At 36.8% G+C, this 12,930-nt stretch overlaps 2 protein-coding genes across 2 annotated transcripts; one reads left to right on the plus strand and one right to left on the minus strand.

Moving 5' to 3' along the window:
• The first annotated feature begins 206 nt into the window (after window positions 1–206).
• On the plus strand, window positions 207–3,699 carry LOC121731115 (nucleoporin Nup35). Its single transcript, XM_042120462.1, has 4 exons — window positions 207–469; window positions 563–979; window positions 2,942–3,119; window positions 3,456–3,699. Exons 1-4 carry the CDS (start codon window positions 304–306, stop codon window positions 3,562–3,564), a joined length of 870 nt encoding a protein of 289 aa, XP_041976396.1. The 5' UTR covers window positions 207–303; the 3' UTR covers window positions 3,565–3,699.
• A 1,065-nt stretch (window positions 3,700–4,764) lies between these two features.
• LOC121731117 (glucose-induced degradation protein 8 homolog) lies at window positions 4,765–9,481 on the minus strand. The gene is made up of 4 exons (XM_042120464.1): window positions 9,247–9,481; window positions 8,744–8,940; window positions 8,411–8,608; window positions 4,765–5,095 (listed from the first exon to the last, which is right to left on the minus strand). The coding sequence occupies exons 1-4, from the start codon at window positions 9,374–9,376 to the stop codon at window positions 4,919–4,921; spliced, it is 702 nt and encodes a 233-aa protein (XP_041976398.1). The 5' UTR covers window positions 9,377–9,481; the 3' UTR covers window positions 4,765–4,918.
• Between the last annotated feature and the right edge of the window lie 3,449 nt (window positions 9,482–12,930).

The raw sequence follows: 12,930 nt of genomic DNA on the forward strand, positions 1-12,930 counted from the left end.
TCGGGTATTCGATAACGTTATGAAGCCCTGTACTTGGAAATATTATGTCACTACTGACGTGCACGTTCCGAGTGTCCCTTGACAGTATTGACACCTCTCTAGTTTTTTTTCATTGTTTTTTTTAGAAAAACGTAACTGTCAAGTCAAGTGCCAATAGCATAAATTTTATTGTCAAAGTCAAAAATTTGAAACTTGTGAATGCTTTTTTTTTTCTAGCCGTTGCCCGTTACTCGTTTTCATTATTTTGTGCTTAAAAAAATTCCAACATATTGATATAAATATTGATGTCAGTAAATTTATAAAATGGAGCCAATGACACTGGGAAGCCCACCACATTCACCATCGAGCAGCCCCAACGTCGGCTACTTACCGCCGTTTCTTCTAGGTGAAATAAATCCACCACCTCTCGGTGGCATGTCCCCACGCACAAACAGCTTATCACCCACTAAAGGACGGAACTTAGCATTCGGTAAGCAATGTAGACATTGTTATTTTTGTGGTTATATTCTTTCAGTCTGACTTATCTTCTTACTTATCTGACTTATCCAATTTTCTTCTTTAGGGTCATCCAGCCCTACACAGACCTCGACTCCGGAGCAGAAGCTGTACCGGCCGAGCGTGTCTGTACACCAGCAAGCCATGTTCAACCAGCAGAACATGTTTGCTAACATGCCAACATCTCCAAACATGTCATACTCAATGAAACAAACTGGACCTCCGATAGAAGATTTATTTGACACCATCAAAAGCAACGAGCCCTCAATAAACAAGTCACTGTTCCAGGAGAACAGCTTTCTAGGTGCCAACAACTCTGTGATGCAAAACTCGTATGTGAACAATGTAAATAATCAGTCTCTATCAGCACCCTGGCAGGATGGTTGTCAGGAGCAAGATGAATATTGGGTGACTGTGTTTGGTTTCCCTCCTAATGCCGCTAACACTGTTCTAGCGAGATTTAGTAATTGTGGAGCTGTTGTTGGTAAGAAACTTATATTGTTTGCAAATAAAAACAAAATAATGTAATGTTTACATTTTAGCATTTTTAGCTTACAGCACAAAGGCATGGCAGCCTAATGAAGAAACCAGCGACCACATAGCCTCTAGACGCCTAATGCAAGGCGAATACTTTCAGACAATATGTAAGACTTATAGGTCTTACTTTAGATAATGATAGCGAAATCTGTCTTAGTATCGACCACATCCGTGACCCATGTACATCTCGTGCGTTTCATACAAAATATTTCTTTACTGTCAAGAATCAATTTATTCAGAGCTCAAATTACACTGGTCTGAGTCCATGACGAAAGCATTTGACATAAGTCATATCCCTTTCTATCAAATACAAATTAGTAATGCTTATCCTTTCTTCCGGTATCGTCATGCGTCACTAGTGATGTGATACCAACTATCTTTCCGAGGTATATTTTTTTTAATCGAAACAAAGCGTGATATGCTCAAGTCATTTTGAGTAGAACTGTTGTTAAACAACTGATTAATGATTATAATTTATAGCGTATAGCTATACGTGGGAGAGCCATGCTTCGGCACAAATGGGCCGGCTCGACCGGAGAAATACCGGTGTGAAACAGTGCTTGCGCTGTGTTTCGCCGAGTGAGTGAGTTTACCGGAGGCCCAATCCCCTATTCCCTACCCTACCCTATTCTCTTCCCTTCCCTTCCCATCCCTTCCTTATTCCCTCTTAAAAGGCCGGCAACGTACCTGCAGCTCTTCTGATGGGCGACGGAAGTTGCTTTCCATCAGGTGACCCGTTTGCTCGTTTGCCCCCTTATCTCATAAAAAAAATTGTCGACGATTACTGAGCTCTGCAGTACCAACACTGTTTTTGCCAATTTTAGTAAGAGATATATGGATAAACCATCCATCTACTAGTACTACTACTATCTACCCGTCACAGAGCGTTGTTTTTGTCGGCGTTGCGAAGTAATCATGAAATCTTATCTTGAAAGCGTAAAGAAAGTAACCAAGTAAAGATTTTTAGTCACTAAAACTTCAAGCAGTTTTATTGGCGAACACCTTTTTTTTTTTCTAAAAGTCACAATAAAATTTCCATCAATTTTATTGTGACTTAGAAATCATGTGGCGGAATTAGTAAGTCAAATAATCTATACTAATAATAAATATAAAGCATTTGTTTGTTGTTTGAACGCGCTGATCTCAGAAACTACTGGACCGATTTAAATTTTTTCTCAGTATTAATCAAGGAAGGCTTTATTATAATATATCCTTTGTAGCCTATATTATATTATCACGCTAAGAGTGATAAGACCAATAGGAGCGGAGCACCGATGAAGAATGTTTCAAAATCGGGTGATTTTTCCTATTGTGCTGCGTAAACGATAAAAGTTTCGCAAAATCATATAATATTACAGAATTTTTGCCCTTTAAAAGTTAAAAAAAAGTAATATACTTATATAATTTGTAAAAAAAGTATATTTTTAAATATACCTACTTAGGTAAGTATAGGTACTTTTTTAATATAATCCGAAGACGTTTTTGTATATTTTTAGAAGCTTGCCACAATTAATAAAAGTCTTTTCTTCATTCTATACTTTAAAATAAATATGTACCTGCTGGTTTTTTTTATTTCTTTTGACAAGCGCTTCTCGTACTTCCCATCACTAGTTCTGATTTATGACATGCCGTGAATTTGAATTGGCCAATCGTAATGCATTTCTTACCTCTCCCCCCGCGTCGCTTACCTTAGCATTGACACAATAATTTGTTAAGGGAAATCAAAACATTAGGCGTCTATTGAGTTATGTGGTCGCTGGAAGAAACGCTATAAATAGACAATAATCATAAGCATAATAATTAAGTGCTATTTGGCTGGCTTGGCCTTGCTTAGCTAATATAATTTAACATTACTCTTTAACATCCCTAAACTTACAATAATATTTTTATCATTTTCTGTTCCTTGTAGATAAGCAGTATCCAACTCAAGGCAACTGGGCCCATATTAGATATGCAACTAGGGCAGAAAAGGAGAGGGCGTTGACACTCAATGGTCGTCAAATACTGCCAGGGATAATGGTTGGTGTGGTCGAGTGCAAAGAACCTCCACGCACCACAATGTCCAGTCCTACAGCTGTTTCAGAACGGTATTAAATATACTACTGTAACATAACAATTTGCTATAATATTTACATACAAAATTGTAATTGTTCATATTTTTTGGTATGTAAATATTTTGCAGATAATCTTTTTACAGGAACATAGGTAATTACTATCTCAAGCTGAATAATAACTCAAATATGCTAAATATTCTCGTATGGGAAATGATCTTGGTGTTACATTTGTATGAGAATTGCAATGGCACTCGGAATCTTAATTCTAAGTTTGTTACATTATTGTAAAAAAAGAAAATGCCTATTTTATTCAGAATGAGCATAAAAAAAATCTGTAAATTAGTAATAAACATTTGAATATTGTTTCAGACCCAACACGGCCAGATCACTCTGCCCCACACCAATCCCATCAGCACCACTACCACAGAGATCCAGCGGGATCATTTCTAAAGCCCTTGATTATGTTTTAGGCTGGTGACAGTTGTTAAATGAATATAAGCTAAATGAACTTCCATTACTTTTAAATAAAATCCAATGATCCTGTGATTATGTAATATACCGATTTTCTTACAAAATGAAAAGGATAAAGCAATAAAAACAATTATTTAATTAACACTTAATTTATTTCTAAACCTATACATACAAAAATCTTACTTCAAAGTTCAATTTCTATAGATCAAAATGAATGAAGTTTATTTTCCTTAATCTTTCTATGCTCAGATCAAATCTCTATAAGTGTGCAAACAGACTATATTTTCTCAATTTCATCAACTGCACCCTAAGAGCCAACGCTAAAACTCGCGCGCGCGCCTGCGTGCGTGTATGAATGAGGAATAGTATGGGCAGCGTCAGAGTAGACAGAATGATAGCGTCGTCGCCCGCGTCCGCGCTCCGTCGCACGCGCCTGCGGTGCCCATACTATTTTTCATTTATACGCACAAGAGCGTGCGCCCGCGCGAGTTTTAGCGTTGGCTTTAACATGTAGACTCTACAATGTAGAGCCTTCCAATGGCTCTTATAAGTATCTCTTAAGTTTTCATTAGGGTTAAAGGGGTGATAGACGTGCGAGTAAGTACGCGGACTTATGGCTCGACGATCATCGCATGTGTGTCACCTAAAAACCGCGTACCGTACTTAAAGATTGCCGCACAAGTTCGCCGTCTCGGAATTTTACTCGTATCCTATCCAGTGTGAGCCATTCTCGAGTGGCACCGACGTCGAGCCGGCTAAGTTCCCGATCGTACAACCCGCGTGTTTTAAGTTCGTACGTCTATCAGGCTTTTTATGGGAAGCCCTAAGGACTCTGTAGAAACACAATGATTGCTAAAAATGTTTTTGATGATACATAACTCTCAAACTTAAGGAATGATTTAGTGTTAGGGTGTGGTTGGTGTAAATGGGCAAATTAAAAAAAAATACCCCGCTACAGCTGTAGTACACAAGATGAGTGGACAATATGAGCAAACATTCTTAAAAAAATGTTTATAATAATATTATGGATGAATGTGAACAATGAGACTAGTATTACTAAAAGGCAAATAATGAATATCTATGAATAGATCTTGGAGTTCTTTGTTGTAAAGTAAATAGACATGATATGATTCTGAAATAAAGATATCACTGTTTTACAAGTTTGTTTGTCATGACAAGAGAATATGAGCCAAAAATAAGTAATACATACTTATGACATTTTATTGTAATTTATAAATTCTGCCCTTACATTTGTCACTGAAATAAACTACTTATTTTAAATATTAATATTATTAAATTATGTTTATACTATCTGTAATTCAATCATCAGAGTAGTAATTTTTATCGAATGTGACCGACTTTCATTTTGGTTGTTCAATGGTGGCATTAGCGAGGTCTGTCATCTTTGGGTACTTAATATTATGCTTGTCGAGCTCGCTCTGGGACCACAATATCATACGCAACAAACTACACAGCTTAGGGTTTGTGTACTCCTGATTCTCCATCTTCAAAATGGCAGCATTCAGTTCACTTGCAATCTGTAAAAGATGGTAAATTTCTAAATAAATACAAAAAATATGAAATTATTTTAGTTAATTATTATAATCACTTTGCTTACATCTTTTCCTTTAAATATAAAAAAAATAAAAACCCTACTAGCTTTTTTAACCTTCAAGCGGTCGCGCGACGTCGAATCGACACCCCTCAATACATTTTCGTTGATATTATGGATATTTCTCGTTGAATCCGTATAATTCTCTCAGTAGCTTTTCATAATTTATCTATCTACCAAATAAATAGCTTACACTTAGGGCCTGTTTCACCATTTCTGATAAAGTGCCTAATAGGCTATTCACAACTTTTTTGACAGATTCTCCATACTTGATCTGTCAAGTTAATTGGTAGATAGCCTTATCAGGAAGTGGTGAAACAGGCCCTAACTCTTCGCACCCCCTTTGCAGCAAGGAGCTCAATTATTTTGATCTCGGCGCCGGCGCACAGTGTTTATTGTAGCCCCAAAAACGGACATCCTCTTTTTATTTGTTAATTTGAAAGAGTACTTAATTACAAATCCCCGAGTAAAACACCCAGATGTTTCGCTTTAATAGTTTTTGAATTATCTCGAAAAGAAAATCCCAATCCCGCGTTCATAAAAAAGTGAAAAGTTATTATATTTCAAAATTGGTACAGATTAGAAAAAAAACATGTAATATAATAATTGTAGGATATACAAAAAGCTACATTATGAACCCTTTTTTAGTCGGCTATCACTTATGGGGGCCATGAAAACGAAGAAAATCGATTTTCAGTTTTTATTTTTTTCTGACTAAACTAAGTCGATGTCAAAAGCGCATGTTACTTTAAAAGAAAGTTAATACTCACCACTACCAATAGTAAAAATACCAAATCCCTAACCCGTGGAACTTTTGACTTCTATGACTTTAAAAAATCCGGGATTGGCGGGATTTGTTTTTTTATTACACTATTCGATCGTGTTGCTAACAAGGAACAAATTCTGCGAAGTAACTATAGTTGCCAAAGCTTAAAAAGTACTAATTTTTTTAAATGTACTTTTTTCATACATTTCGACGAAATGCTTTAGGAAAATGTTATACATTTTCTTAAAGCATTTCGTAAGTGCTATTAAAGTAAAAAAAATATAATCAATGCATGTGTCACGTCATCACCGTTGCCGTCATGTATATTATTAATTGTCGTCAATATTCACCACTGGTGAAATTCGAATACCAAAGAAATGTGTTTTTAAAAATGTGGGATTAGCCACAAAACTTAGTTATCAAGCTTCTTTTTATCGTTTTAAAGTATGATAGTATAATTATTATTATTATGATTGGGAACATTACACTCGTAAAAATTCCAGGATAAACACTATGACCGATTTGTTCCATCGAGCGCTAGAGTCATCCGACCCAATAGTTTCCCATTTAAACCTTGACTTCACACAAAAACGCAAAAAACGAGTACCTTATCCACCTGAAGTAATAAACTTATTAATACCTATTATACCTGCCCCTATGATAATATTTAATAACAATAGCTTAGTGACGATGGTGAAAGTAATTAATTAATTAACACCGACGCTGACGTCATGACAATTATACTATCATACTTAACTTAACTCCAGACAAAAACGTAAAAAACGGGTACCTTATCCACCTGAAGTTATACTTATTAATTTGTTCTTCGATTTTACCAGGGGCAAATGTTAAACACATAATATATTATTTTACTTACATGAAAAAAATAAAGTTATAAGCCTTTAAACTCTTCCATGGGTCAAATGGGGAAAAAGGTATTCAAATGAACGTTTTATTTTCGCTAAAGCCTACCATAAATGCAACGATTTTATAGGCGATGGGCGATGGTACAGGCAGTTGGTAGCTGCTAGCAAGCCTACCTTAAAAGAATATTTTTCATAATTTTGTGACTCACACTATTAACTTATATGTTAATTTTTTACATTTTTTAAATCCTATTTTTAAAAGAATAATTTTAAATTTTTGGCTAAAAGAAGAAGAAAAAGTGGCCCCGTGCTAGATTCTTACGCTGATTCTTCTCGACGGGTTAGTTCCCGAACCGGTGGTAGGTCAACATGTAACATTCTGAAAAAAAGTAATTAAATACTCAGAAATAAAACTTATTTTTATTTCTAATTGGTTAGAAATAAAAATAAGATGATTTCTATACAAGGAGAAATTCTATACAATTTTTTAACTTCTTACGCATTTTCTTTAGATATTTTGTCAAAAAATTACATTCTTAGAAAATTGATACTTTTTAGAGTTTGATAACTATAGTTACTTCGCAGAATTTGTTCCTTGTTGGCAACACGATCGAACATTGTAATAAAAAAACAAAGTTCACGAATCCCGCCAATCCCGGATTTTTTAAAGTTATAGAACTCAAAAGTTCCACGGGTTAGGTTAGGTTAGGTAGGGATTTGGTATTTTTACTATTGGTAGTGGTGATGATTACCTTTCTTTTAAAGTAACATGCGCTTTCGACATCAACTTAGTGTAGTCAGAAAAAAATAAAAACTGAAAATCGATTTTCTTCGTTTTCATGGCCCCCATAAATGATAGCCGACTAAAAAAGGATTCATAATGTAGCTTTTTGTATGTCCTACAAGTATTATTCCACAAGTTTTTTTCTAATCTACAGATTAAAAAAAAACAATTTTAAAATATAATAATTTTTCACTTTTTTATGAACGCGGGATTAGGATTTTCTTTTCGAGATAATTCAAAAACTATTAAAGCGAGACACCTGGGTGTTTTACTCGGGGATTTGTAATTAAGTACTCTTTCGAATTAACAAATAAAAAGACAATGTCCGTTTTTTGGGCTACAATAAACACTGTGCGGCGTCGAAAAGACTCCGCGCGCCTCTCTTATAATTTTATATGCATTTTTTATTTAATTGAATCAAATGTTATGTTTATTTATAAAACTAAGTCGTCGTTGACCGATAACATCGAGTTTTATTGCTAGATGGAGAAAAAAAAATTGAACTAGGATAAGAAAATTCCGATCACTCTGTTCACACAATATAAGCTACTTTGGGTCACAGGGTTTTATAACTAAGTTTTTACTAAAAATACATTTAATTTTCTGGGTGAACTGATTACTTTTAAAATGAGTAATAATTAAATTTATGAAATAATAAATAATGATGAATGAAAAGTGTTTTGTTTTCGAAATTCACCTACAACGTCTTTTAGGTTACGCGTGACCACTGCCGTTACAAAATAGCGCGCGCCCGCTAGAAGGTTAAGCTATTAGGGTTAAAAAAATTACCACTAAACCAACAATATTATAACAGTGAATACTGACTTTCTGACTGTGAGATGGGAGCAGCAGGTCAGCAAATGGTGATGAATGTGGATCAGGGAAGGCCAAGAGCGCCAGTGACCTCTCCAGCTCCGTCAGAGCATTGCGGTCGTTGGCCCCGGCCTCAGCTAATGTAGCACTAGCAAAGGCCAGGGCCTCCTCTGCCCGTCCTGCTCTTATCAGCTCCAATAATTGCAATTGCTGAAAAAATTATAATCTATATTCTATAATATTGAACAAATCATGCATTGACATTTTTAGTCAGGAATGTGTGCAAATAATTTAAAGTATGTAAAAGTATGATTCTGTTCTAAAAGATTGTTCCATCAAGCATACCTGAAGATGGAAGTACAAGTATCTATCATTGTCCAACAGTTCTGGGTGTAGAGCGTTGACCATGGATATAGCTTCCGGGATGCGCCCACTCTGTACAGCCTCCCTGATCATAATGCGCTCGTCTAATGAGCTACATAATGCTGGCTCCTGTAACCCAGCTTCCTGTTGAAACTTCAGTGCAGCTTCTTTGAAACCCTCTGGAATAATGTTTTGTGTGTCTAATTAGTTTACTTATTAGATCCACAAGGTGTTTATGGATGTGTGAAAGTGGCTTTGCAGACAAGGACAAGGCACTTTATAAGTCTGATTTCTATATACACTTTGTTGATCTCTTTAATAGTAAGAGGATAGAAATGACGAAGCAATTCGGACAGGGTCAAGTATGCCTGATAAAATGTGAAACCATTATCGAATCTCTCTCTGACACACACCGAATTATAAATTTATTCCAGCAATATATTATGAACTTCTAAGAACCTTTTTGGTTGTTGTTAAGCACTTACCTGTTACTAAATAATTCATAATCAGCATATTCATATCAGTTCGAGAGATTTGCAAGTCGTCAGATTTGGTACGATCGTAGTATTTCCGAACAGGTTTACTAGTCTCATTGTTTGTGGTATCCATACTCATGTTTACTGCTGCCTTGAAATAAATCCGAATATATTTTTATGGCAGAAAAAGAAAGAAATTATTAATTTTTGTTTGGTAAATCAAGAGAAATCAACAAAGCACGCAAACGTCAACTACTTTTTTTTTTATGGCGGCTCTCGACATAGGCGAACGCGTTGGCCAACGCGTCTGCAGACGCGTTGGCCCAATGTGTAGAACGGGCGTTCGCGCGTTGGCCGTAGGTATTTAGACGTTGGCCAACGCGCGAACGCCCGTTCTACACATTGGGCCAACGCGTCTGCAGACGCGTTGGCCAACGCGTTCGCCTATGTCGAGAGCCGGCATTAGAATCATGATTGCTCATTGTAGGTGTTTTGCCACTGCGCTCAAAAAATTGTCGCCATTTAAAATCTGTAATGGGTCATTAACATTGACTTTTATAAGTGGACTCGGCATAATGGTCTCTACCAAATCAAAATACTGTGGCCGGTCCGCCATTTTATGTTCCGGTTCTCCGAGGTACTTAAACTGTCAAAGTGTCGTATTATAGGGATGTCGAAAATGGAAGAAAATATCGATATATCGATACATCGATATTTGAAAAAATATCAATATCGGTCTCGATATATCGCGAAAAAAATAGGCACTTGAATTGTTCACAAAATACTCAGTTGTGCACATACTTTAATAATAATAATAATTGATGGTAAAACTAAAATAAACTGTAAACACTTCGTGCGCGAGTACAACTAGTATTTGTCCGATTTTTTGGTAATTTTTGCCCGATATCAATAATGGCAACTTAAATAATAATTAATACACTTAAAATAAATGATTTGTTTTATTAAAATTAAGGAGGCTCCTATATAAACAGAAACCATATTTGCCTATTTTGTCTCTATGTACTATAACACATAGAGACAAAATAGGCAAAAATGATATATATAATATAACAAAAATCATTTTTGATATCAATCTATATCTATACTAATATTATTAATGCGAAAGTATCTCTGTCTGTCTGTCTGTCTGTCTGTCTCGCTTTCACGCCAAAACTACCGAACCGATTGTAATGAAATTTTGTATACAGATAGTCTAAAGCCTGAGAAAGGACATAGGCTACTTTTTTTTACTGGAAAAAAGGGTTGTAAGGGGGTGAAAGTACGAAAATTTGTTCAAATTAATTTAGTTCCAAAAATTCATACTAGATGGCGCCGTGCGTCTCTTACATCGCGCTAACGCTTGCCCAACATCTTTGGTATAAGAGGTGGTATCATCATACACTAATTAGTTTTTTTACGATTTTTTTCGATTGTTATTTCTATTTTACGTTATTTAATAAGTCAGTACTTTATATTATATACAGTGACGTAACATTAAACCTATCAATGATATAATTAATAGTTTATGGGTAAAGTTGTATAATTGGGGGGCTAAATAAGCTTTAAAATTTTCATTTTTTAAAATTAAAAATATAAAGTTTAATTTTAAAAAATGAAATATTATATGCACACTGCACAGCTGTTTTGATTTACCCTTATGAAAATACCCTGGTACCCCACCAGGGTATTTTTTATAAAAGCTTTTGACACCAATTTTGTTGACATCGCGTGCTATAAACTGAAGACCACGCGGACGAAGTCGCGTGCAACAGCTAGTATAATATATAATATAACAGGACGCTCACTTATAACATGTTAGTTTATCGATGTCCTCGACAAATATCAACCGAGTGTCCCATCACTATAGACCGCCATGTTTAGTTCTTGGCAATATAGCGCCGGCCACACTTTTTTGTAGTTATGTCGCCTCCATCTGTTTCCTTATTCATTGGTCATTAATGACCCATTTCTTAAAAATAATAAAACGAAATGATCAATCATCAAACATGATTTCGCATTAATAAATAATAAATTAATGGCCGGCTTACATTTTTCAGTCTAGCGCCAGTCACTACCTACTAGAATATTGGGTGTGGCCCGAGTAGTCAGCAGAGGCACTTTAAAACTTAATCCTCGGTTCGTTTTAACCACCGACCTCCAAGTACGCTGGACTTATGAGTTATGACCTCCTTGATTTGTAAATTGTATTCTGTGCTTATGACCCTTTCAAATGACAGCTATTTTTTGTGCTTATCTGTAGCGGAATCAGCGCCCCCAATGCGGGGGAAGAGAACTAAATCTGATGTAAAAATGACGTTTGAAAGTCGCCATATTGGCGCTGATAGCAGTAGTGAGAGTACTTGGAACTAATACAGCTTTATAGTGAGGACAACCAATAACAAAGGTACTGAAGAACAGACTTTAGAGAGTTTCAGCGTTGTTCAAAGAAGCAAATGTACATTATACATATAAGTACATATTATTATAATATTATGCTACTATGCAGATCACATTTATTATCATCATCATCACTACCATTTAAATCATATTTAAATATGCATCCTCACATTATGACCTTATTATTTGTACTTTTCATAATCCTTTAGCTCAAGACTGATGTTTTTGATAATTATTCTGTCTTTTGACAAGCGATGTTTGCCAAATAGACGCTGGCAGCCTATTAAGCAAACATCGCGTGACTTCGACAAACTTCGAAAACGGTGCCGGCAGCGGATGCACTCCCGAAAAATAAACATTAAGCGGGCTCCACACTCGCGGTGCGAAAGCCCGCGAAGGCCGCGAGCCGCGAGTGTGGAGGGTTTCGCGGCTTCGCGTTCGCGGCTTTCCCCCTACGGTGTCGGTTTTTTGGCCCGCGACAAAGGACGCGCGACCGCAAATATCATCCACACTCGCTTTTATTCTCCCTCTGAGCCGAAGCTCTTGCGACTCCACTCTGACCGGCCGGTTAAGGCAAGGCAGAGGTAGGGCCTGATTCTCCGTCAGTGTTCACTCCGGCCGGCCGGTGATGGCAAGCCGGAGATGGAGAACAGGGGCTTCCTTGGGAGCACTCGGGTTCGTGGGGTCGCCACTCCCCAACAGCTCGCCACAAGCTGCCCTGCGGGCTTATTATTATTATTAAATACCAATATTGCGAGTGTAGATGGCCGTATTTATCCGCGTTGTTTTCATGGCACATAGCGCCCGAGTATGGCGGCCCAATTCGCGCACGCATAAGGGGGTGACAGACGTGCGAGTAACTAGTAACTACGCGGAATTATGGCTCGACGATCTTAATCGCCTGTGTGTCAGCAAAGAGCCGCGAGCTGCGAGCCTGGGTGCATGGTAATCCAGTGTGAGCGATTCTCGTGTGTCACCGACGCGACCCGAGTAAGTTCGCGAACTTAAAACTCGCGTACTTTAGTTCGTTCGTCTATCAGGCACCACTTTAGACTTCCTTTGACAGTGTTTATTGTCTTTGACTCAGTGGTACTAAACATTTTTAGTTTTTTTTATCGGGCCACAAACGTGCCACAAACACGTTTTTGGTGTCGCGGGCTGCAACCAGAATAATTTAAGGGCAAAAATAACGTTGCTCAAAATTAGCGATTTATTAGTGGACAAAACAAATTAGATTTAGTTGCCAACATATTTTTACACCGGAAAAATAGTGCACGCAGAATCCGGGAGTTGACA

The sequence above is a fragment of the Aricia agestis genome, chromosome 10, assembly GCF_905147365.1.
Source record: "Aricia agestis chromosome 10, ilAriAges1.1, whole genome shotgun sequence".
In the NCBI taxonomy this organism is placed as follows: Eukaryota; Metazoa; Arthropoda; class Insecta; order Lepidoptera; family Lycaenidae; genus Aricia; species Aricia agestis.